General features: G+C 38.3%; 1 protein-coding gene across 5 annotated transcripts in view; it reads left to right on the top strand.

Annotated features, from left to right (window-relative positions):
- Nucleotides 1–18243: 18243 nt before the first annotated feature.
- Nucleotides 18244–26571, top strand: part of UBXN2B (UBX domain protein 2B) — a 34016-nt gene continuing 25688 nt past the window's right edge. For 2 of the 5 annotated variants that reach the window (XM_068188222.1, XM_068188204.1), the window contains exons 1-5: nt 19160–19363; nt 21488–21588; nt 23134–23205; nt 24710–24869; nt 26340–26417. In XM_068188222.1, the coding sequence (XP_068044323.1) occupies nt 19175–19363; nt 21488–21588; nt 23134–23205; nt 24710–24869; nt 26340–26417 (600 nt within the window). In that variant the 5' untranslated portion in view covers nt 19160–19174. Of the gene's footprint in view, nt 18298–18898; nt 19049–19159; nt 19364–21487; nt 21589–23133; nt 23206–24709; nt 24870–26339; nt 26418–26571 lie in introns of those variants that run through there. The other 3 variants (XM_068188229.1, XM_068188238.1, XM_068188213.1) reach the window with 3 other exon arrangements.

Raw genomic sequence — 26571 nt, 5'->3', positions numbered from 1 at the left:
ACACCCTATGAACACACATTACATCCCATAATTATTGATGGGATATTTGGAAGAAGAAAAGGTGATATAAAATTGGGACTTCCTTTCCAGGCTGAAATGATTCTTGTGATTCAATTCTCACATATTTTGTAGGTTTACAATAACATTGCAATCCTTGGCTAACTCCAGTTGGAGGTGGTGAAAGTAAAATAAAGAGGCAGAGGGAAAATAAAGAGCACTGCAAGATGGTGTTATATGACTTATAACATCAAAAATCACTAAATATACAACTCTTGGTGTTCTTCAGAAAAGAATTATTTTATTAATATTTAATGCATTCATAGAATAATACATATCATAGTATCAACAACTATCAACAATAAAGCTGGCAGCATGGAAGTACTAGGAAATGAAAAGGCACCATAAATGAATGGAGGGAAAGCATATACCTAAGAGCATATATATAGCTTGCGATATCTCTTGCCTCAAGACACTCCCTTTCAGAGATCAAATGAAGAGTTACAGGGTAATTTTAGATGGCTAAAGCAAAAATAAAGTCTTACTGAGAGTAAAGAGCTATGGAATACTTTGGCCTTGTATCTAGTGAAACCATTAAGATAAAACCATTTTTTCCCTCTACAATGAAAACTGTATGTCCACACGTGGACATGACTCAACAGCAGTGACAGCTGCCTTGAACACATGGAATAAGAGTCTGGAAAAAGAAGGTCAACTAACTCTGGAAGATTCAAAGGCTATGATTTTTAAATGTTGTGCTGGAGAAGCTGAAGTCCGTATTCAGGAGAAGGAAACCAGAGACTCATGGCAAAGAGACTGTATTAGAAATACTTTGCTTTGATAACCTGTATGTAACATGAGAGAAATTCACATCCCCTGAAACACAGCTGAGCTGTTGTCAGCTTCACCCTTTCAAAAGCAATACAGTAATATCAACAGCCTGGTGTTCTGTGTCAAGCTCTTCTGAGAGGCTCTGAGACTGATGACTTCATGTGAATTTATCAAATTTCGGAGTCTGCTCCAAGCTGGTCTGGAAGACAGAGCACACAGGAAAAGAGGAAATTCAAGCAGATAATATTCATCTGATCATTTCCCTTAGGATATTTTGTGGCTTAGCTTTTCATGGGAAAGTTTTCTTTTCAAATTAAACTATATTATCTGTACTTCATACCACAAAACCAGAACTGTTTCCCAAGTGTCTTAAAAGCTCAAGGGCCAATGTACTTTACGTGTTTGCCATGCAATCCATTGCCCAAAAAGGAATTAAAGTACTGTCTTTCAGCCACATACAGACACATGGCAGAAATCAGAATCTAATGTAAATCTCTTAAATGCTGGATTTACTTTCAGCCATAGTAAGTATTTCAGAAAAACTATAGTCAAGATTCCTCATATTTAGTGAGGTATGGAGTCCTTCTGGTTGACACTGAAATGTGCATTTAGTGGATGTTAAACATTGGGCAGCACTGCATATACTCAAGCTGTACTTAGATCACACGCTGACACTGTGTATGATCCACCAGACTGCCATTGAATTCTTGCAGTGTGGAAGCAAAATACTCTTCCTGACCATCAATACTGAAGACCACCCATAGCAATTTAATGCAGTGTGACTGTCCTACTGCTTCGTGCAGCATCCACTCATCTAGCTATCCTTTAGTCCCTTGCCCTATCCACCCCATTAGGAACAGATTCTTTCAGACTGTTAAATTTTTGAATATGTTTTCAAAACAGTAGCAATGTATGCTGTGCATACCCCATCTTTGTTCAGAATATTTTATGATCATTATTTCAAAAACCAGCTCTGCACATCCCACAACACAGTGCTTTAAGGTTCACAACTAAGTCACAAAAATTATAGGCAAGAGACTTGCAGGGAAGGGATTGGTTTTGTTTACTTCTTTCAAGTACAGCAATACAGAATTCTAAAATTTGTATGTACTTGTTTTACTGGAGAATATAATTTTAAAAAAAAATCTGAATTACAGATTTATACATTTTATCTACAAAGCACATACTTTTTTGCATTCAGGAATAACAAGTAAGTTTTTCTTATTATCTTGAGAATAAACTCTGTATGGTTTCAAGTCCTTTAATGTTGTCAGAACAGTGTTTGGATATCAGTGTAAAGAAGAATCAGCTCCTACAGCAATCTGATTTTCAGAATCCCTGCTTGATTTTTCATAAGAAGTTTCAACAAAAGAATACAAAAGTTAATCAGTACCTGAAAGATATTTGTTTCCTAATAGCTATTAGGATAGGGAGAGAGCATAAATCCTTTCTTACCCACTTCCTCCAAGTACAAAATCTGAGATTTTGATTTAAACATTAAATATTTTCATGTGAGTTAATGGTATGAGAACTGAAATCACTGTAGATGATATGCCAGTGTTCACCATTTCAAATGTCATGCTAATTATATAATGCAAAGTTTTCCTATAGTATTCACCAGGAAATGCACACTAACGTTAAAATCATAAATATTTTTAATAGCGCCTGAAATAATAAAATTTACCATTCACCAATCAGCATGAAATCTATTCACTAAGCATCTGTTTACATCAGTTGAAACTGAAGTAGAGCACATCAGTTTGTCAGTCAATAAACATGAGAATTCAAAAATTCTCAGCAAGAAAGCAAGAGGAGAGAAATGGTGCTTTTCTGGCATCATTTTTTATTGCTAGGGAAACCATTTCCTTTTGCAGCAGGCGACAATACTTATTATATTTCTGGCATTTATTACATTTGCTCCAATACAGTTCATTTCATTGTGTGGCAGCAGAAAGACTTTAAAGTCTATCACTACTAATGAATACATTTAAAAGCACTGCCTGGTAACTGATTTCATTTTTCCAAATTTCATAACACAACCTGCATATATTTTTTTTTCTGATAGCTGATATTGTTCATAGGTTGAAGTTTTTGACACATCTTTTTACATAATTGTCACTGTCTGAGAACAAAATTATGTACCAAATTTTTTTATATTACATGCAGTGCAGTGAGAAATGAGTCCTTTTTTATCATTGTTGCTTTCAAGGAACAATAACATACACATCTGCATGTGACATGCCAAGTAGGACATTGCAGTAGGATAAGGTAGCAGATATATGAGCTGGAATAATCTAACTGAATGTCTTTGCACTGCACGGTCAGGACTATAATGTTCAACAAAAGAGGGCATAGAAGTGAATTCAGAAACCAAAGCCCTGAGTGCCTGTATTGCTTAATTGCTAGCCTGCTCTGTTCAGGCCTGTTTCAACAGGGTCTCTCCTTGAAAAACCTGCTCTAGAGTGGTAGAATGCTAAGTACTGTGGATACAAGCAAGTCAGTGCCATTTGGCCTCTTTCATACAACCATTTACATGCAACTGGCAGTACATCTACATCATAAAAGGGACAGTCTTGCAGAGGTACTCAGAGTCATGGGAACCCAGATGCCTGAGTGGGTCAATGCAGCACTGCTGCCCAGCATTGCATGGATTGTCCCAGCAGGTGGCCAGATGCAGCCCAGATGTGTAGGGTGGCAGGGCTGACTGCACAGTGAGATAAATTCTGGTCCTAAGGTGACTCATTACAAATCACTGCCTGATATCTAGTAACCCACAGTGATTGTTGTTGAAGCATGGTAATTTGCCAGAGAAAAAGAATCATCTTCTATTGGTTAATTAGTATGGAAATCATGAGGAACCTTTTGTAAAAGCTAGACTTCCTAACAATATCCACTTGACGTTTTGATTCATTTCTACTGCTGATCTTTCTATTCAGTATCTTGAATGTTGCTTAGAAAATCCCATGATATCATTTCCTTTAATCAAGACTTTTTCTTTTTTAGCCTGGAAAAAAAACGAAGGGATAAGCCTGGTACTTTTTCTCCCCTCAAAGATTTGACACTTGCACTTGTTGTTAGTCCTACCTTCAATAACTGCATTGATATTTTTGGACATGACAGGCAACATGATTGTGACTAGCAAGTAGTGATTTAATCATATTGGCTTCCACAAGTGTTTTCTGTCTCCTAATGTTGTTTGCCTACAGAGCTAATGATAACATTTTCTTCAGTCAGCTCAGCTAAGTCTGCTCTGTTGCACACAGCCCTGTTCAGTATGTAACCGCATGACATATTCTTGGAACTGAGTAGAATAGGCTGTTGTATGGGCTTTTAAGGCTCTGTTGCCTTTGATGAATCTCAGTATAAAAATCTCCATGAAAAGGCAAAAAAGTCATCCATTCTCTTCCTTCTAGGTTTGTAACATAATAAAATTCACCAAACGTAGCCTTAAATTTATAAAAAAAATATTGCTAAAATGTCAAGGTTCCGTCCTACCTGGACTCTAACCTCAGTCTGGCAAGATAAATTTGCCTTGTAGAATAAATAATCATAATATTTGAAAAATAAATCCAAGTAATCATATCCAAAAGGTCACTTACAGCAGCGGGGTTCATTTGGTGCTTCATGGGAGAAATCCCTCTGACTTACCACATTTCACAAAGGAAACACTGACGGTACTGTCTGATGAAGCACTTAGAGCTGAAATATTTGTGCACTGTATGTACCTAGGGAAAAGTGAGACTGCAAGCATTTCTTCTCCACACATATTTGCATGACCCAGCATTTAAGTGTTACATCACCACAAAACATTGTGCGGGGCTTCAAACCCTACTTCAACCCAGCCACAAGAGATGGCATGGCTGGGCCACCTGAAAAATTTCATTGTACTGTTTCCAAAACTATGCTATTTACAATGTAATTAGGATGTTTTCTACTTCTGCAAAAGTAGCACATATCTCCAGTGGCTGGGTTTTCAAGGGCAGCCAGGAAATCACACCTGCTGCTGAGGGTTTGCAAAACATGAGATCCAAAATACCTTAATGCTTGGAAAATATCAGTCACTGTACTTTAATCAGATATATTTATTTCTCAAATGTAGCACAGACAATAGCATGGCCCGACCTCCAGATCTGGCATTTTTAAAAATTTTCCTCTATCACATGCCTATTTGCTTCAGCTCCACTAGCTCCCACTGCCTTGGGGATAGCATCCAACACCTTGTTACTTAAGTGAGGAGACAAAAAATGTTCCTGTATTTCATTTCTGTGCATGGATATTTTCTCAAAGAAAGAGCCCCACATCCCTATGCAATGTCCTGAGTCCTTCCCTCTTTAAAAAAACTCCCCCATGTAAAAGAAACATAAAATTTTTTTCCATTCCCAAGGGCCATTTGCCAAAAGTCCCACCTTTGGAGCACATCTGGCTGTAATGGCTTCAAGTGGCCCATTTTGACTGCGATGGTGTGTGGATGTTGAAGTTTGCCCAGCACTTTCAGAGAACTCTTAACGCTACGGATTGAACTGTTATAAAAGGAGGACATGGGGCTGTAAAACTGGTGGGGTTTTTTCCATCAGGAAAGCAAATGAGTAAATCAACATTTGGCTAGTACCAGCACCAGATGGAGGTGAGAGAGAAAATATTAAGCAGACCACCACACCAGTACAGTTAGGAGAGTTTGATGAAATGGCTTCTTGTTGCCTGTGATTTCCTGAAGGTGTAGCTGCTCAGGACTTATAAAATTCTCTTGTTAAATTTAAAGGGTCTTATGTCAAGCCCATTGCAGTGTAGAATGCATTTCCTATGTTGCTGGCAAATAAATCATGTTGCTTTTTGACATTTTCCCTGCTTGATAAGCAGTTGTTGTGTCTTACACAGTGTGTGATGTTTGTCATATTGGTGCAGTCTGAATCAAAGAGCTATTTTAACTCAAATGCCAGCCTTCTGCAAAAGCCTTCCTTCAAGGGAGACTCATTCCTTTCACATTCTCCACCACTGAGGGGGCCTGTTTATGTACTGAAATATTTGTAGATTATATAAAGGTCCTGTTATCTGGATTTTATTCTAATCCTTAATGTGTATTTATACACACAGGGTATCTTTCAACCACTTGGATTGGTCATTTGAAGTCTGGTGGGAAGCACATTTGTCACTCCCTCAGAACAAAGGGAAGCAGATACACAGCATTTTTGCAGATTTGTTTTGTGTTCTACAGCCCACTTATGTTGTCTGGACAAAAGCATAAAGTCCAATAAATTTAACATTGCATAAAAAACCACACTGAGCTTCCATGATTTATTCCTTTCTCATGTAAATTTGCCTAGGATTAATTCTTTTAATTAGAGTATAACCTCCTAAGTGACACATATTTTGCATAATCTTACTTCTTTCTCAGATAGTCTTCTTCTGCATCAATGTATTTCTTATCCAGTGAATTTTGTGGCTTCCTACCACCCATTCAAACTAAATTTTAAAATAAAATAGCAAAATCAACTAAGTGTATATTAAATATATTTGTCACTGAGTCAATTGCAAAAGTATCTGAGGTGTCCCTAAAAAGGGTTCCCTCCATTTTCCCACACCTGCATTTCTTTATTGATCCATGTCTTTTAACAAAGGTAATATCCTGGGATCTATATTATTTTTAATTATACTTGGGCTTTTCCTCTTTTCATATGCTACATTTATCCAATCATAGCTTTTTCTTAGTTGTTGTTGAATCTAAAGTGAATGAAGTAACACATTTAGCTTTACTGTTAATAAAGAGAAATTGGTTTATAGATTCTCTAGATGCTCTGCCCAAATTTTCACTTGGTAAAACATGCTGTGAAACAGCCTTTTGGAACTTGGTAATTTCCTCTTATTCTCAAATTTATTACAGCTGTATATTTTCATCAGCAAAGCAAATTAAGAATAGGTTATGCTGGTTCAAACAGAAATATTAATGTGATGTATAAATTAATTCACTGCATTCCACAGTGCTAAATACAAATAATTTCATCAGTCACTTCCTGTCTAATTAAAAAAATAAATTATAATCTCCTCAAAATTGTTCTATATGTCACTTTAAAATAGATTCTTATATATTATATTGCACCAGAGCCATAAGTCAGCTTTCATTTTATGTCATTTTGTCTGTGACCAATGGCTTAGAAAATTCTACTTTCATTTAGCAGAAATATCTGCCTCCAAATTCTATCATAGTGCAACCTTCACGATGCATACCAAAGGCAAGAAAACTGTCAATGTACTCAGCTTCATAACCTCTTTCAGAAACTCCTTTGACATCAAATATTCTATTTGCAGATATGAGCATGACTTTAACTGCTCTCAGACCAAATTCTTGAGTTTTGAGCCTCTCTTAGGAACATATTGGCCTGTTCTAAGTCACAAGAATGTTTCCCCTCTCTCCTCATCACCCATTCACCACACTTACTGTCACTATATATTTTTTTACCTTTTTTTTTTTACCTTTTGACCTTTTACCTATTTTTGCACATCTCTAGGCCAGTCCATGGACATATCTGGAACTCTCACACTCAGCAACACCAGCTAAGGACTCTCCTAGTTAATATGTAACAGCCTGGACTGCCCATGCATCTAGGGATCCAAGTGATGGAAAATGGTTGTTGTGCCTTACTGTGAAGAAAAAAAAATACGATGAAAACTGTTCAATCTTTCTGAAATGACATTTTTTTCACCATTTCACCATTTCACTCTTGCTAGAACACTCATAGAGAATCATAGAATTATACAACATTAAGGGTTGGAAGACACCTTAAGAATTCTCTAGTTCCAACCCCTCGCTGACATGGGCTATGACTCTTGGAATTGACCCCAAAGCAAATGTAGTAAGGTCATTCTTGTTCTAGCTGCAGAATCACCATGTAGCTGCACAAGATGCTACAGTGCTAAGGCCAGAGCATGAGCATCACCTGCATATCCATACCACAGCTTGCATGTATGTTGTATTAGTGAGTTAATGCTAAGATTTTCTAAAGTAAAACTAGTTGGTGACAGCATAATGGAGGATGGGAGGCTACCTGTAGCCCTAGAGATAGCCGCTAATTCCCAAAGTATCAGCTCTGCATTATATAGGATCTAGATTACATAGCATAAAAGAACGGTCCAATATCCAGCAGTGCTTTGGTGTTTGTTCTGTCAAAGTCAATGCAATGCAGAGCAGACTAAAATGCTCATTAACTTTGTCTCAGCTTTACCTGAAAAGAAATTACCTACTCTCCAATAATACCCCAGGTTTCAGGATGTCACTCAATATGACAAAAAAAAAAACTCCATCCTGGGGCAAATCAATAGGTTTTCCATAAATTATTAAAAAAAATATATCTCTTTGGTGGAACTGAGAAGTTTGTTTACTGTGAAATCAAAACACCAAGTAAGGCACTCCAGAATACTAAAGCATAATGAAACAGAAAGTCACTCCTAAATGTAGTCTTGCCTTATATTTTGGGGACAATGTATTTTATGAAAGCTGCACTTCTGGATTCTAGTGAAGAATATGGTCCTTTGTGTCATTTTAACATCTTGCACAAATCTCAGTAGACAGACTCTATAATCCAACAATCACAATCAATGCCTTGTTACACCATTGAACAGAAAAAGGGCTCTTTGACAGGATGATTTGGTGTTATACATGCTAATGTGAGCCATAGCATCTGCAGAATAGCTCATGAATACCCCCAGTACTGCTCAGCACTCTAGTCAGAGATGTGTTTTACTTAGCTATAGTGCCAAGATGCCATTTCATTAACCTTATTTCTCTTTCTTTTCTGTAAGGCATAATTCTGTTGTAGCATAGACTCGCCAGGATACGTCATGGATACCAAGTAGAGTAAATAGTATTAACATAATATGCACAGTGTGTGCTTCCAATTTCCATGCTTCACACAGGAAGATGTGTAATGACTAAAGTCTGACAGTTTAATTTATTCAGCCCTATGAGACTGGTTTGTTAAAAAAGCTTTCAATTTCAGATTCATTTTCCTTTTCTTAAACCATGAAGAAGGAAGTAATTTACTTCTATCCTGCCTTAATTTTTAACTGACCTATAATGCATATGGTTAATAGAAGAGCTCTGATTTTTCAAATGTCAACAGGAACTCTGTCTGTAGTCTATATTTAAAATTCTGACCACTTCTTAGTATTGACCTCATGCCATGGTCTCTCAAAGTCAAAGAACAAATGAGTTAAATGTATATTCAGAAAAAGAACAAAGTTAGGAACACTATATTAGAAGTGAGTTCCAGGATGCAAAGAAGTAGTTTCTTATAACAGGAAGGAAGCTGTTTCATCCCAAATTTCAGCAAAGCTAAACAAAAGAGAACCTGTACTGTGTCAGAAGTTGATGGGAATAAAGTAATTGCAAAAAACTGGTAAATATTAGTGCATGCTTCTAGAATGAAACTTTTTCAGAGAGGCCTTTCCTAAAACCTCAATTCAAGTCTCCACAGGTTTGCACTGTAATACTAAGCAAATCCCTTATGAACAGATTCTTTAAAGTATTTAAATGCCAAATCCTGTTAAACATTTTTTTCTGTGTCTGTAGCCACTTGGGTAACTTGGAAAAAATCAGCCTCTCTGTCATAAAATTCTATTTTGGAGAGGATAGACATGATGACTTTGCTCAGAGGTGTTGTGGAAGTACATAAAATACACATTCAACTGATAACTTTGGTAAATTAAGCTACAAAGAATGCTTTCTTGTAAATCTCAATTCCCAACATTCACAGAATTCAGATTTTGAATTTTGCTTTCTATAGTCTTCAGTGGTTGGTTTCTGGCAAACTTCAACTTCAGATGCAATAGAAGGTACAATAATTGACTATGTCAGGACAATTAACCTGCACAGATCACATTACAGCCTGAAGGCTCTCCAACTTCTTCCACATGTGAAAAAGTTTTGGACTCTGCTATCAGTATAATTGTCTTGATGACTGAACCGCTCCTGTTACATTGTGTCTCTTTCAACACTCTTATTTTTAACCCTTTCCAAGGTATCATAACCTAAATAAAAACACCCAACTTTCTAACTTGAACTTTTTGTAAGGTTACAATATTCACTCAAAGGTGGGTAATCTAAGTCATGTTTCTTCATTTTTGTCACTCACTAAGAAGACACATGAATAGCTATCTCCATGTGGTTGATAAGTAGCAACTCATCAAATCTCAGATCATAATCGTGAATCCTGTAATCCACATTTCACCTTAAACCAGCACTTTCCACACAATCAAACCTCCAGATTCCAATATAAATTCCACACAGTGGCCTCCCTGGTTTAGCACTGAAAGCAGCTTCAGATGAATGAAATGCTCCAGAAGTTCAACTATGCAATCCAATACTCCACTCACATTCAGAAGCAGAGGGGTTTTGAAAATTCAGAGTATATTTAGACAAGCAATTTGAGCTAAATGTCATTGCCAATAAGAGAAATATAGAAAAGTCCATCAATGTCTTAAAATATGCTTATTTATATATTTATATGCAGCAATATTCTGTTGAGCAATTCACCATATTTTTTCCCTTTTCTTCCACAATAAAAATCAGTTCATTTGTTTCCTAATACAAATGCAGCACCTAATTGCCTCACAGATGTGCCATGCCAGAGATGTCACTACAAAAGAAATCCCTCCGTTGACCAAAGATCTTTATCTTGTCATCGTTTCTCTGCTGGAAGAAGTATGCTGATAGAACTCACGCACAGCATTTGTTCTGGCTCTGCTAGACTAATGTCAGCACATTTGAAAGTGCTACACTTTGCTAGTATCTTTGACTCCTGTGCCAATGCCAGCTATTTGGTGAAGCTAGCAACACTGAACATAATTCTACAGTCACAAGGGTTCAGCAACATAAGAGCAACCCTTAACAAATCAACAGCTCCTAACAGTGACCAGATTTGAAAATTTTTGATAGCAAATTGAATAAGAATCCAGTAGAGTAAGAAATTGATACCACACAATACCAAGAAATTTCAAACAAGAACTGAAATGCCCTACAGCCTATTTGTGCAGACACCCATGAGATTTGGACTCAGTAAAATGTTCTATGTGGAAGAGTCTTTCCAGGGAGTTTGGCTCCATCATAACTGTGTGACCTTGAAATATCCATCTTGGGAAGATTTTGCCTTTACCAGTGTATCATCATGTAGAATTACACAGTAAAATGAAAATAAGGGGTGCTGAAGACCCTTTTGTTTTGAAGTGCTTTTCACCTAAATACAAAATAAGTCAGAGAGAGAAATCAAGGTTTACATAAACACACTAGAGGAAACTCCCAACAACCTGTTTTTGGAAGACAGACAGACCCATGAACAGCTTGTGGTTCCTAAATAGCAAATCACAACAGAAGTATAAATTAACTCCTCAGAAAATTCTTTTAATAGTGTAAGTCCTGCTAATGTTGCTCTTCAGTGCTGTAGCCACCATCAGCTTTTTCCCTAATTTGTGGTGAATGGGAGGATATCCAGCATCACTAGGGTGCACACAAACCTCCCTCACTGTCAAATCTGTGACCATTCTTACCTTACTCTTTCAATAGTTCTACCACAATTTGTTAATATGACTTCACTTCAGACAGTTTGAAAAGCAGTGCCATGGCAAGGCACATAATAAGAGAGTGCCTTGACTCAGGTGAGAGACTTTACTAGGTGAAGAACTTGGAGAACCTCAAGAGTATTTTCTTAGATATCTGCAGAGAAAACCAAAGCAGCAGGACTGCAGAATTACCTAACCCTCCCCTCTTATAAATACAGTTGAGCAGAAATTTCTCACTACAGGGATTTTTTGAATACACAGTGCCAGATTGTCACAGCTGACATGTTAGTGTGGAAAGGGCCTTGGTTTCAACAAAAATTTATCTCTAAAAGTATTTTGGGGAAAACAAGTAAATTTTGAATTTGTCAAAATATCTATTAACATATTATTAATTGGGATACTCCAAATCTACTAAGCTACTTATTTGGAAATTCAAGATACTTCAAGTTATGTAAACTAAATAATGAAAAATCCTTTTTAAAAAAAGTGACCTATATAATTTTGTTCATTAATATATTTCAAGAATTTAGTTTTTCATCTCAATTTGAGCAAGGCCAAACCTGATATTAAAAAAGTAAATTAATGGAAGAAAAACATTTTCCTTACAAAAATAAGTTGCAGTTGACTCACAGTTACTCTAGTTTACAGAACCCTGCAAGCATCAATCTACCAATTTATGCCACAAGAAGTGACCTTTCCTGAACTCCTCTGCTTTTGCTTTGTACAGAGCACTTCAAAGACTCAGTGGAGATGTCTCTTTTTCCAGGAGTCTTTCCTTACAGACATTTTTCAGGTGATGTCTTTTTCCAAAGTTCACATGCACTGAAATGGCACAGGTGGTGTTCATCACCTCTCAGCTTGCAAGGTGTGGCAGGTTCTAGGACTCCATCATGGGCTGCCCCCACTAATGCAGATTAATGGGAGGGTGATTTGTAGATTTAGATTTCTGTCATCTGTCTCTAAGAGCCTAGAAGATACTGTTGTTGCTGAGAAGTAGCAGCCAACAGCTGTCTCTTGTTATCCATCTCCTTTAATTCTTCTTTCCCTCCTCATTGCTTCCATTTACTCTTTCAGCAATGAGGGAAGATTAAAGAACTGCTGAAGATGAGAAATGCAAAATTCAGAAATGAAAGGAAAGGTTGCATGGACAGGAAGCCTGTAGATGACTTTCTAGAGCTTGCATTGATTTAAAGGTCAGAAGCTTAAGTGAATGGGGATGAAGTATCGTCCATATTTCCATGTACATTCTTAATTTCACTCTCAAAAAAAAAAAAAATCAAGTCAAACTGTGTTCTAAGATGTAACAAAGGATAAAAGAAACAAAGACCAAAAGGAATAAGCACCCCTTAAAGTCAAGAACACAGTTGAATGTGGGGATTTTTTACTAGATGTATTTTTCTGAGCATTACTCTGCAACTAGGATCATTATTTAAATAGAAAAACAACAACAACAGATAGAATTGTAGTGGTTTCCAAAAGAAATGGAGACCTAATCAAATATTATAAAACTCAGTGCAAATAATGGGAAAGTAAGTATGAGAACTGCATGTAATTCTACTTACAAGAAACAGAAATTTAACATTCATGCACTGCAATTACCACTAGCAAATTAAAGAATAAATTAGTATTTCCTGGGATTACATTCCTTGTAATGTGTTATTTGAACTTTAACTATTGTTTCCTAAAATTTCACCTTAACTTATGGTAAAGTTCTGCTCTGACAGACAGAAGTAAAAAAAAAAATCAAGGACAACTGATGCTCTCCTCAACAGCACAACCATAGGACACTTAAATAAAGAGGACTTTCTGGGAAATACATTTTTTTTTGAATAAGTTACAGGGTAAATTATCCCATTTCAGATAAAAAGTTGAAGTGGTAGGGACGTTATTCTATGCAGAGAGTATTTCTCTACAAATTCTTTTTCAAGTGCCTGCCACACAATGCAACATTTCAGGCATGTCTCTTAATGTTTGCAGTAACAGAAAGGTATTCATGCAGGTGAGAACTATATTGAAGATAAAGAAACCATCTCAACTTGACCTGTAGTTCACCAGTAGCATTTTGTCAAAACTTCTGAGAATTTCCAGACTGCCATGTAACATGTTTTTAACCTATTTTCCTGAACCAGCAGAGGAACAGAATGCTGTATATTGTCTTTTTGTTCTCTGTGTATATAGAACTTAGACCTGTGTGACACTGGCACACAGCTACAGCTCTTAGCCTTCACAGCAATAAGATGTCAATATTTAAAATTAGAAAGTGATGTGGTAATGGTATCAGCTGTAAGGAAATGTTGGCTTTAAAGCTGAGCCCGCGGATCCTGCTTACTTGTTGTATCAGCACCACCTGCTGGTACCTCGCATCTTTTCCATTGTAATGCTGGCAGAAAGTTTTTTCCCTTAACATTTAATTAAAGCTCTAAAAATATTTGGGGAGGCGTCAGAAAGAAAGTTTGTTGTTCCCTAATCTCTTTGGAGACCCCACCGAACAATTTATACTGATATTATTTCATCTAAGGAGAACAGAGAAAGAGGTTTATCCAAATCTCATAAATCCTAACTTGGGCAAACCCTGCTCTGAAACCAATAGAAAGGATCCAGAGAGTTGACTCCTGGTTTGCATAATTTTTTCACATGTTATCTAGTTCATCATATTTTGGAACTAAAACAAAATTAGATTCATCAGCACAATGAATGATTCTGAGCAGATTTGTACGCACACACTGATTCACCTGTTGAGACATTTCTAAGGGACGATTCCTCTCACCTAACACAGTCACATCCAGGAGTATGCTTCCAATCCACTGAGTGCATCTTTTATTTTTAGCTGACAAAATATATCACTATTTTTATGTTATTTTGAACTCGAATTCTACTTCCTTTTTGCTAGATAGTCAGATCTACCAAATAGATGCCCAAGTGAAGTGGAGATATCTTATTCATGCATTGGAAAAGGGAAACATAAGGATAATGAAGTCTGTTCATTCTTCTAGGAGGCAGTCAGCCATACATTCAGCTCTGGATAAGACTCAGCAGATGATGTCCATGACCCAAGTGAAGGGTCAAAATAGGTGTCTAAGACACATGGCAGGGGAGATGGGCCATTGCAGTGCAAGGATACTGGGGACACAAAAATGCTAATGGCACTTATAGGAGAGGCTGGAGGTTCTAAAATGGCCTTAGGGAGGACACAAAGGAAGAAGCTGATATTTTGACTTGGAACTGGAGGGAGATATAATGGAAGGAGATATACAGGGAGAAATGGAAATAAGGAATGCGGGATATAGATTTGTAGGTATTTGGCTTCCTTAGTTCTGTTGAACTGTTCAATATGTCTATTTTTGCAACTTATCCCACAGCAGAAGCAGTGGAAGGTCTTTTGCAGACCCACCGCCTGTAGGCTTGCTCTCACATCGATGTAAATATGTCCTCACTGCTTTTCCTCATCAAAATGCTTTCCTACTGCAGTCTCATAAATCTGATTTGCAGCAGTTGCTGTACTACAGACCAATTGTCAAACCTCTGAAAGCTTCATCTTTGTCTGTACTATGTCTCTGCACCCATTAGTTCCCCTGAGGGAGGCAAGGGCATAGCTACTGGAGCATCAAAATGAAATAAACATACATTAGCACTGGCAGAATGAATTTAAATATCCTGATTTTCAGAGCATCTGCTGGAAAAGCAGAAAGGCTTGATCTCAAAATAGCCTTAAAAATGCAATAAAATATCTACCTCATTTTTTATTTCATATGTGTTGTATACGGAAGGATCGTCTGATTTCCTTAAAGCCCTCTGTTGCCTCCTGTGTGTTCTTGAACCCTTTGCCCACAGAGTGTGAACTGCAAGGTTAAGGTTGTCAGGGATCCTAATGACTTGTACTTTCTTTTCAAAGGTATTGAAGTGACCAGTCTCATTTGTCCACTGTAACTGGAAGTAGATCTGCTCTTGTATGCTACACCTGAAGCTATAGTTTTGGAGTAGTTTTTTTTTTTTGGGGGGGGGGGGGGTTCTTGTTTCCTCTCTTAATCTTTCATTTTGTTCTACTGTTTAGGCTTTGGAAGAAAACTTTGCCATGTACAATTCTTATCAAGTAAAAGCCAAACACTTATCATTTATAGATCCCATAACTGAATGATACATTATTAAATCTTTTCATCATCCTAGATAAATAAAACCAGCAAAAGGCTGTCCGTGATGAAACATTTGGAGACAACCAAAGTGAGCAGGGAAATAAAGACACTGTTGCTCTTTTGCAGTTATTGTTACACAAAGTTTGTAACAAAATCCAATACAAATTGCAGAGTTAGGCCAAAGTAATTCCAGGTTGAAATGGTGAAATAGCAGAACATTAGACCTCAACAGCAACAAAAAGCCTATTTTAACATACTGAGTTTAAGAATTGTAATGCTTTAGAAATTAGAAATACGTGTAGATTTTTAACAGACTATGCTCTATTTATTTTGGTGTTTGGTGGTGTTTTTATTTTTTTAATACAAATATGAATCTCCCAGCCCCTAAGAAATTTCCTTTAATTTATCATACAATGTTATCAGTTGCAAAACAGCTGGTACATTGTGACCATAGGCCATGACAACCCATTGTGTTCACCCCAAGCCTTTTCTTGTTCCTAAATTATTTTCTGTGGGAAATTTCCCTCTAGCACAGTTTACTTCACAACCACAAAGATGCCCTCTTCCTTATTGCATTCCTCCCTTTCCAACACAAGCTTCATGGAACTGAAGTTCATGGAGAAACAATATCATCAGGGAATTCCCTGTTTCTCACTAGTCACAAAACCAGTTTTAAAGGACTATGCATTTTTGGAAAATACAAGCAAATTAATTTAAATACAAATGCTATATCAGCACTTACTAATTTGCTTCTTGGGTAAGAGAGATACAAGTTCTCTAATCTAGAAAATATCATAGGGGCTTCAGAAGTGCATTTAAAAGTTTTTATCTTACTTGTCTGTATTCTCCACACTCTAGCATGGAGAATTTTTTTTCACTTTATGTATGTACTTTTTATTTATTATTTTATTTTTACTTGGTTTTTTTTATGTTTGTTTCTGGACAGCACCAACACTCTAGTGAAATTTTGGGAAGAAAAGACCTAACTGCCAAAAAGAAGATTGTAAATGTTGCTAGTTTTAGTCTCTAGGAGGAAAATTTCTAGGATAGTTGAAGAGTATTTTAGACATAAAGAAAAATACAGTATCAAATTCAATTAAAGAACTAGAGCTGCCAGGTAGTAATTAACTGTTTTAAATCTATAGCTGTGTGAGAAAACATTGGTCACAAGAATAATGTTATGCAAATAAAAATGGATGCTTGGGTTGCACAAATTTAAATTTCCAGATATCTGTGACAATATAAATTTCACTGAGAAAATAATTATGTGCTGATCTATATTCAGGTGATCTCTTGAAATGTTGTTGACAGCCTTAAGCAGAGGAGGCAATCACAGAGAAAGACAGACAGGAATAATGCCAATGTTTAGGGAAGATATGCCTGTCAAAATATGGAACACCAAATTATAAAAAACCTGATTTTATAATAAAGTTATTTGGCTTTTAAAGTTATTACAGTTTAGACATCCTCTCTGCTAATTTGGTCTGCATCACCACAGGACATTTTGACTTAGACAGAAGCTGCACACCACATATGAACCCAAGGAATGCTGAATGAAATAACATGACTAAAGCTTTGGGCTTGGTATAGTCCTCGTGCAAATGCTTCAAGTACAGGAGCCAGCTGAGGGAAGATCCTACTTCTATTCAGGTTCGATCTTTTCCTAAATCAAGCAAAGAGTTCTTTGCAAGCATACGTCATCAGCATATAAAGTTCTGAATGTGGGAGCTGCATGACATGTATTATATATGCAATGTTATATAAATATGTATACATAGACTGTATCTCCTCAGTGGTGTCATTCTTCTTTGTCAAGCACACAATATAGTTCTGTAGGAAAAAAAACCCCAATCATTCATATCTACATACTCCATAAGAACAATATTGTCACCAGTGTTGAGACCAGTGTCACCACTGTCACCATTGACCATCCAGATGGATCTGGGTACCAGATAATGTTTTTTTCCCATGCTGTTTGTGTGCTGGGACAGACTGTTCTGTCTGCATTCTCACTGAGAGTTTGGCTGACTATGAAGGCATGAAGTGCACAGTTTAACAGTCCAGCTTAAAGTGTTCTATGAGATTCCAGCTCCATTTGCCATCGTTACCAGTGTTTCTGGACTGTAATCCAGTGTCAAGAGGGTCTAGAGAGATTGATTAGAAAGCAGAGGGTGTTTGAGCTGAACAGCCCTAGAGAAAACAGAGGATGGTTAGATAGCTACAGCTACAGCTTCATAGTACTGCAATTCAGCTTTCTGGTCACAGGCAAGAGCTCTTCATCCTGTCTAGGCTGGAGTTAATTTTCCATTAATGCTATGTTTTGGATTTGTGACTGAAAAGCAGTGTTGGTAACACAATGGTGCTTTGACAATTATTGAGCAGGGCTCACACAGCACCAAGATCTTTTCTGCTTCTCACCCTGCCCCACCAGTGAGCAGGCTGGAGGTACACAAGGAGTTTGGAAGGCACACAGACAAATCATCTGAACCCAAACGACCGCAGAGACACCCCATAAAATATGGCATCATGCTAAGTTTTAAGGAAAAGACAAGACACTCCCAAGACGACAGGTCTGTCTGGACAAGAGCCACCAGGAATGAAGTCAGCAGAAATGAGCAGTAACTGGGGAAAGAGAAGGATCCAGAGGAGGGCAACAAAGCTGCTGAAGGGTCTGGAGCACAAGTCCCATGAGGAGTAGCTGAGGGAGCTGGAGTTGTTTAGACTGAAGAAAAGAACTCTCAGGGGTGACCTTATGACTCTCTACAACGCCCTGAAAGGAGGTGGTAGCCAGGTGGGAATTGGCCACTTCTCCCCAGCAACAGGATGAGACAACATAGTCTTAAGATGAGGCAGGGGATGTTTAAGCTGGACATTAGGAATAATTTCCTCACAGAAAGGGGGATAAGACATAGAAATGGGCTGCCCAGGAAGGTGGTGGAGGGCTGGATGTGACACTCAGCGCCATGGTCTAGTTGACAGGGTGGTGCTTGGTCTCAGGTTGGAATAGATTATATCAGAGGTCTCTTCCAGCCTATTTGATTCTGTGATAGGTAATGCCGGCAGTGGGCGACCGCAACCACCAACTCCGACCACCGACTCAAAATGGAGCCCAGACTCAAATGGAGGGACGAACTGCACCTGCAGACTAAGTAGCATGAGAAGCAAGACGTACAACCAGCAAGCAGGGCTTTGACTACTGATACATAAGCTATGCAATTCTCCGCGAATGAATGCTAATGGCTTTGTCTGCTGACGTGCATAAACTTTACTCTGTAAAGCTCTGACCACCGGGGCGCCGGCCTCCAGCGGGCCGCGGGCCGGTACGGCGGGCAGGGCACGGCCTCTCCCGTTGCCATGGCGGCCGCCCCGGCGGCGCTGGCCCCGCCCCGCCCGGCCCTCGCCACCGCCTCCACAAGATGGCGGACGGCGGGGCAGCGCCCGCGCAGCCGGACGGGGATGTGCCCGCGGCTCCGGCCGCCGGCGGCCGCAGGGATCGGCAGCCCCGGAGCAGCGGCCGCCCGCCCAGCGCCCGGGACTTGCAGGTGAGAGGGCGGAGGTGCCGCCCCCCTCTCGGGGCGGGGCGGGGTCGGGCCAGGCCGGGCGGAGCGCCGCGTCCCCTCGGGGCCGCCCCGGGCCTTCCCTCGGGCCGGCCCTGAGCGCAGAGGGCGATGCGCGGGTCCCCCGCCGGGGCTGCCCCGACGTGCCCTCTGAGCCCACTCGGCTTTTCTTCCTTCAGCTCCCACGCCCCTTTGAGGCTGGGAAGGAGAGGACGCCTCTGGAAGAGCACTGGGCCCTTTAGGAAACAGTGTGTGCTCAGATCTCCGGGGAACGGGAGGGACTCTCCCGACACTTCACTAGTTGGGTTTTAACTGTCCTTGAAGTTATTGAAGTGCCACTGCATTTCCTGATTATTTGATAGGAATGTCTTGTCCCGTATGAAAATGTCAGTCTCTGCAGATGTGATGTAAGACTAAGGACAAGATCTTTTCCCAGGTGTATGTGGGAAAAGTAGAGTGTGATCACAAATGTAATTTAGCATTGGTACTTAAATGCTTAATTACAAACCCTTTTAGCAGTATTCCTTTTCCTTGCACGTGATTTGACACTATGAAGGTTCAAAATCTTTTAGCAAGAAATTTATTGGAAAACAGGTGAAACTTAGTGACTGAAACTGTCTCTGTTCTATTTAATTACACATAATTAATTGAAAGAGAAAGATGGGTATAGTTTTTTTCATTATTACTATTTGGAATTTTCATAGGTGGTTCTTAAGATTAATTTTGCTGCAATCATAGGATGGTTTGAGTTGGAAAGGATCTTAAAGATCATATAGTTCCAGCCCGTTGCCATGGGCATGGAAACCTTTAACTAGACCATGTTGCTCAGAGCTGCATCCAACCTGACCTTCAACACTCCCAGGGATAGGGCATCCACAGCTTCTCTGGGAAATCTTTTCTGATGCCTCACTACCCTCTGAGTAAAGAATTTCTTCCTGATATCTAATCTAAATGTCTTCTCTTGTAGTTTAGAACAATTCTGCCTTGTCCTATCACTATCTACTCATGTAAAAAGTCGTTCTCCCTCTTTTTTCTAAGTCCCCCTAAAGTACAGAAAGGCCCCAGTGAGATCACTCTGGAGCCTTCCCTTCTCCAGTGTTACTGTTGTGTTATTCTCCAGGATTGCTTTTTTTATTGTTACAATATGTAGGAGTAACAAAGTCTGTGTTAATACTTCTGGTTCATAAGGTTTTGGTCAGTTGAAGCAGACTGGCATTTTGGCTAGATACTTATTGATAAAGTGTTAAACCCCAAGGAAGTACCCTCCTGGGTCTGTACTTGATTTATGCTGCCACAATATGAGACAGGGTGTGAGGAAAGCACAAAAGCCTGGCCATGCCCTTCCATGCTCTCTCAGCATCCCTCAATCCTTGGATTAGGGATGGTACAGGGTGTGTTGTCTATGACTTACCCATCATCTTTACATATCTGAAAGGTACTTTCTTCTGTCCTCAGATGGAATAGAGGCCTTCAGCAGATTTTTTTTGGGCTCTCTTTCCTCAGTTTAATTTTCTTAATGGATATAATTCCTCATATTTATTTTTCCTGCAGAAAATACCTCATAATATTATAAAAACAAAAAATAATACAGGATTACTACCCTGTGTTCATAGCAGTATGTTTTCAAGGACAGATGATGTTTCATTTTATTTTAATATGTTTCATTTTATTTTAATATGTATCCCCTCTACATAAAACTGTAATGAAATTGTAGCCTAGTACCTTTTCTAGTGTGTATGATAAAATGTTAATGTCAGTCGCATAGTGAGCAGAGTGGTTTGGGGACAAAACTAAGGATGATTTGACAAAGTAGAGTCCTATTCAGGACAAAAGAAAGATTCCTGAAATGACATTGCAGGTCCCTTGCATAAATTTCTAAGAATGAGCTTGCCAGTCATATGGCAGCATTTTGGGAATCTTTGTGAAAAAGTTGTTGGGGTTTGTGTAAGTATGCCTTGAATTCAAGCCAGCAAGGCTGAATTTGTTCTTCATCCCAGTACAACCTTATTTGAATTGTGTTTTTTACATATCTATGTAAAATGTTTGTAAAATTTATCATTTGCTTCTATCAGAGGGTTAGGTTGCTGCTTTATTTCAATTTGTTACCATTAATGAGATGATGCTTAATATCTGTATTTACTCTCGTGACTCTGAATCTAATAACAGGTTTTACGTAGCTGGTGAAGCAGTGGAAACAAAAGAATAGCAGAGTGCAAGTTCTAAGTCATAATGGCCTTTAATCATAATGTAGTTTGTTTTTTTCGCATAAAGCACAAGGGAAGTTGAATTTTAGTTGGGGTTCCTCGTGTTGATACTTCTGCTTTTCTGGAGAGATGGATATTTCACATTAATTTTTGTCTTAATTCTATTCCATATGTAGTTCTTGAGTTATAGACTTACAAAAAAGGGTTCTCTTTCCTACAGCTGGCTTTGGCAGAGTTATATGAAGATGAGGCTAAAAGACAGTCATTGTGTTCTGACAAGCCAACAACTACAAAGATCAGTAACCCAAAGGTATCACAGAGGTAAGATGTGAGGTTTTTTCCAGAAATGCGTGGATAGGTGTTTTATTAGCTCACAAAACTTTGTCATTCCTGCTTGATCCCTCCTTGTACTAAAAGCAATCTATGACAATACATAATCAAAAATTGTGAATCCCTGCCATAATTCATTGTCTGTCTTCTCAGAATGCTTTTAAAATTTATTTAGGAGCCATTTTACCAATTGGTATTCCAGGTATTCCAAAACACTTTAAACCCATTTCATATGAGATGCTATGAGCAAAATGTTGTGTTGCTCCTTTTTTACACAGACATAATTTCAAAATTTGCTGTATCAGAAAGTTACCGCAGTTCTTTGTTTCTTCAAAATTCACTAAACTAGCAGCTTGTGTGAAACTTGGCAAGTGAACTGCTTTCAGTGTTGTATTTATGGTAGTGCCTGATGAGACAAATAGTGATTCTAAATATTATTAGTAGGTTCTTATGGGGTGACAGAAATAAGAAAGGCTTCTTAATGAATTTGTCTGGGTTGGGCAGGTGTAAGGAAAGACGCATATCTATACTTCAGTCCAGCTTTTCCTAAAACACTACTAAACTGCAATGTTTGCAGTTCACATAACATTTGAAGATTCAGCATAGTCTTGGATGTTTTTTATAAAAGTATCTTGCCAGTTTTTAATTACTTAAAAATAATTTAAAGAAGAGAAATATTTATAAAACTACTGACAGTGATGCCGTAACATGTCTTGTATGTGGCTTGTTTTTGAATCACTGCTGCCAGTATGGATCTCAGTGTTAAAGGAGGTCAAGCAACAGGAAAGATCTTAGTCACCAGTTATGCTTCAAGTTCACTGCAAATGCAGAAATCTCTTCAGGAAGAGAGACTTTAGCAGAGTATGGGACAGTTGGAAGTATAGGGAGTTTTGAGGTTTTCTTTTTTGTTTCTTTGTTTCTTTTGTCTTTCAGTGAACCCACCTAAGCTGACTAAGCAGCTGCATAGAACTAAGTTTACAAACAAATAAAGCAAACAGCTCCATTTACCAGTACATCTCATGAAGTTATAACTTCCCATTCCCAACCAAATGAGAAGCTGCAATACCATATCTCAAATACTTCAGTGTGATAATTGGCAAATACTTGTTATTTGTTGGCATTCATACTGGAATCTGTGTGAGAAGGAAGAGATGAATTAGTAGACTTCAGCTTGCTCTCAAATGAGAGCAGTGCATTAATTGCATGGAAACAGTGCTGCTCTTCTAGGCTAGAAAAAAAATAGTTCAGTTTGAATATATCTATAGTGACCATCCAGTCCAACTGTTAATGCAAAATGACTCTGCCGTACATGTGCCTTTTCCTCCTTGTTCACTGAGAAGCATTCATGGCTGTGTGCTTTGGCAAAAAAAACCCAAACCAAAACAAAGCCAAAAAACCAAGCAACCAAACAAAACCCCAAAAACCAGAAAACACACCTCAATATTCTTACTTTTTGAAAAAGAAGTAGATTCAGAAGTTAGATATGAAATTTATATGCTAGTCATCTTCAAATGTTTTCTTTTATTCTCTTGGCAGTCTTAAACTGGATTCTCTTAAGAGGTTGAGAAAACCAGAGAGAAGCATGAGTGATGACAAAGAAAACCAAAGGTATTTCTAGAACAAAACAAAAAAAATTTAACAGTTGTGAAAGAAATTGGGGTTTGCATCACATTCACACTTTGCTCCCTCATGTTCTATCAAAATACATGTGAGTAGGTCTGTCCTGCAAAGAGCTAGGGGACTTATTAGAGTGTTAGCTGTACACTGTTGTTGTAAAATTATATTTAGCAGAATCTGGCTGGAGTGATGTAGGACCTGTAGATGCCTTAACCTGTATGGCCTTAAAGGTTGTAACTTGTACTCAAAAACTTTTTTGTCTTTCTGAATATCCTGAATTGTTCTCTGTATCTATTGCTCAAATATTCTAGGACTTCCTTTCATTCTTGTATACAAATTCTGATAAGTATTCCTGTTTCATATCCTTACCACTATCATTCTTTAAAATCTAATAATTAAAGATTTTCCATATGAACTGTAGTTGGGGTAATAAACACAGGAGATATACAAAGGAGACGTTACTCAGGGATTGACAATTATGTGGCACTATAAAAACAGTATGATTGTACAGTACCCTCATATCCAATGCTCTCTTCTGGTAATTGTAAAATATGATGAAATCAACACATTGTGAAGGCATTGGTCTGAGAAACAGTTTCACATGGATTAACTGATTTGCCTTACCCCAAGTGGTTAAGTGTAAAAGTTGAGGAAAGTGGAAAGCAGTTATTAGTTATTAACACTTCCTGTAATCAAAGGAAAAACAACCAGGTTTGCCAGATTTTGATTTATTTACAGATTTTTTTTTACAGCATCTATTCCAAAGGTATTTAGAGATTGTAGTGCCATTCTCAAGATAATTCTCAAGGAATATCTTGATCTTAATCATCGAACAGATACAGTTTTGAACAGAATTATTTGTAGTGTAGCATTTTGTCTTCAAGAGCTAGTAATGGTGCTGTGAAGGAAAAAAACCCCATAAATTAGCTTTTACAACAGTTTCTGCAGGTTTTAAAATGCCTTGAAAGTTAATTATATTTATTTTAAAATTTCCATTTCTGATTCTGTTGGGAATGGAAGTATGCTAGATCTTTGAATTAAAAAATCAAATAGTGGCACTGTTCAGGTTTTCCAAGAACAGTTTTATACTTGTTCTCCTAAGGTGGTGTTAGCTGTGAATTTATATTCTATCCAGTCCAGGTACAGTCCCATGTACAAGATACCCCTGAGGAAATCAGTCTTTCTGGGAGTAGGTAACAGCCACATAAGTTACCCAGCTCCATCAGGACTGTGTTCACTTAAAACTTATGGCCTCGCCCTCTGATCTTTGGGATCTGTTCCAGAAGGCACCTTGGTTCTTTGTTAGTCAAATGTCTTTAGTATAGTGCTGCTTGGATTATTGAGAAGGTTGGAACCAAGTGAAGCATTTATCAGAATGAAGAGGTTTTGTGCCAAATTTGTCTCTTTGTTCATTATTTTTTTTTCTTTTGATGGGAAGGAAAAAATGTGCTTGTTACTTAAAGCATTGTTGCTTATGTGCATTACTATTCTAAAGATTTTATTCAGGTGACTCAGAATATAGAGGATTACAGATTTCTGGGGCTTCTAATAATCCGAGTAAAATTGTTGCTGAACTCTTCAAGGAAGCAAAAGAACATGGAGCTGTCCCATTAGATGAAGCTTCGAGAGCATCTGGTGATTTCAGTAAAGCCAAGGTAAAAGTCAAGAAATGTGTTATCTGTCTTTACATTTGTGTCTCTGAAATTCATCAAACCACAGGATAGCAAGTGCCTCTTTCTCTGATTTACAAATAGCAGATTTGCTCAAAACAGTTTTATATTGTCTGTTTTCAAACAACTTGCTCTAGAAAATAAAGAGATAAAACACACAATTTCAGAGGAAATCATTAGAAATCACCATGAACTGGAATTATATGGTTTGTTTTTAATTACAATTGAGTAAATAAGAAACCAGATTAAATTTGCATCCCAAATCTTACCTGTAGAATTGCTCCTAAAGAGTTGTGGTCAACAGTTCAGTGTCCAGATGCAGGTTGGTGACAAGATATCCATAGAGGGACTAGTGCTGTTTGATGTCTTTTTTGGTAACACAGACAGTGGGGTCGAGCGCAGCCTCAGCAAGTCTGCAGGTGACACCAGGCTGAGTGTTGCAGTTGGCATGCCTGAGGTCTTTGATGCCATCCAGAGGGATCTGGACAAGCTTAAGTGGGCTCATGGAAACTTCATCAGGTCAACACCACCAGATGCAGGATTCTGCATCTGCATCAGGGCAACTCCCAGTATCAGCACCAGCTGGAGGATGAAAGGATTGAGAGCAATTCTGGGGAAGGATGGGGGTAGTGGTGGATGAAAAGCTGGACATGACCCAGCAATGTGCACTCACAGCCCAGAAAACTGTGGTGCTTGGGCTGCATCACAACAAGCATGGGCACCAGGGTGGGGAAGGGGAATGGGCCCCTCTACTCCACTGTGGTGAGAGCACCCCTGGAGTGATTCATCCAGCTCTGGGGTCCACAGCACAAGAAGGGCATGGACCTGTTAGAGTGAGTCTAGAGGAAAACCACAAAAATATTCAGAGGGATGGAGCATCTCTCTTAGGAGGAAAGGCTGAGAGAGTTGGGATTGTTCAGCCTGGAAAAGACAAGGGTCTGGGAAGACCTTATTGCAGCCTTCTAGTTCTTAAAGGGGGCCTATAAGAAAGATGGGGATAGACTTTTTAGCAGGCCTGTTGTGGCAGGACAAGGGGTAAAGGTTTTAAACTAAAAGAGGGTAGATTCACACTAGGTATAAGAGAGACATTTTTTACAATGAGTGTGGTAAGACACTGGAACAAGTTGCTCAGGGAGGTGCATGCCCCGTTCCTGGAAACATCCAAGTTTTTGACCTTTAAAGGTCTCTTCCAACCTGAAGTATTCTATGATTCTTATGTTTGAAAAAATGTACAGAACAGAAGCTGAAATGTGTCACAAAGCTTTCTTAGTCTGACTATGGCTGCTAGATAAAATTTTCCACTTAGAAATTACATGATAGAGCAGTACTTGCTTTTTATCACAGAAGCAAGCTTGTGGATGGCTTTTTTTTTCTTCTATTTTATTCACCTAGGTAAGAATTTTAATAAACTGTTTTAGATAATTATTTTATAAGCTTTTCTTTGTATTTTTTCAGTCGTTTTCTGGTGGTGGATACAGATTGGGTGACTCATCACAAAAGCACTCTGAATACATATATGGAGAAAATCAGGATGTAAGTAAAATTCATAGCAGAAAACAGAACCTCCAACAGAGGCCTGCTTAATAATGTTTACAGCTTGAAATGCTAGTATTACTGAAACTATGTTTTTGAGGAAAAAGTAACATCTAAATATTAGCTACGTGTTCAGTAGAAATTGCTGAGGTTT

Source organism: Anomalospiza imberbis, chromosome 1, assembly GCF_031753505.1.
Source record: "Anomalospiza imberbis isolate Cuckoo-Finch-1a 21T00152 chromosome 1, ASM3175350v1, whole genome shotgun sequence".
Lineage (NCBI taxonomy): Eukaryota > Metazoa > Chordata > Aves > Passeriformes > Viduidae > Anomalospiza > Anomalospiza imberbis.
This window is presented reverse-complemented; position numbering and strand designations above follow the sequence as displayed.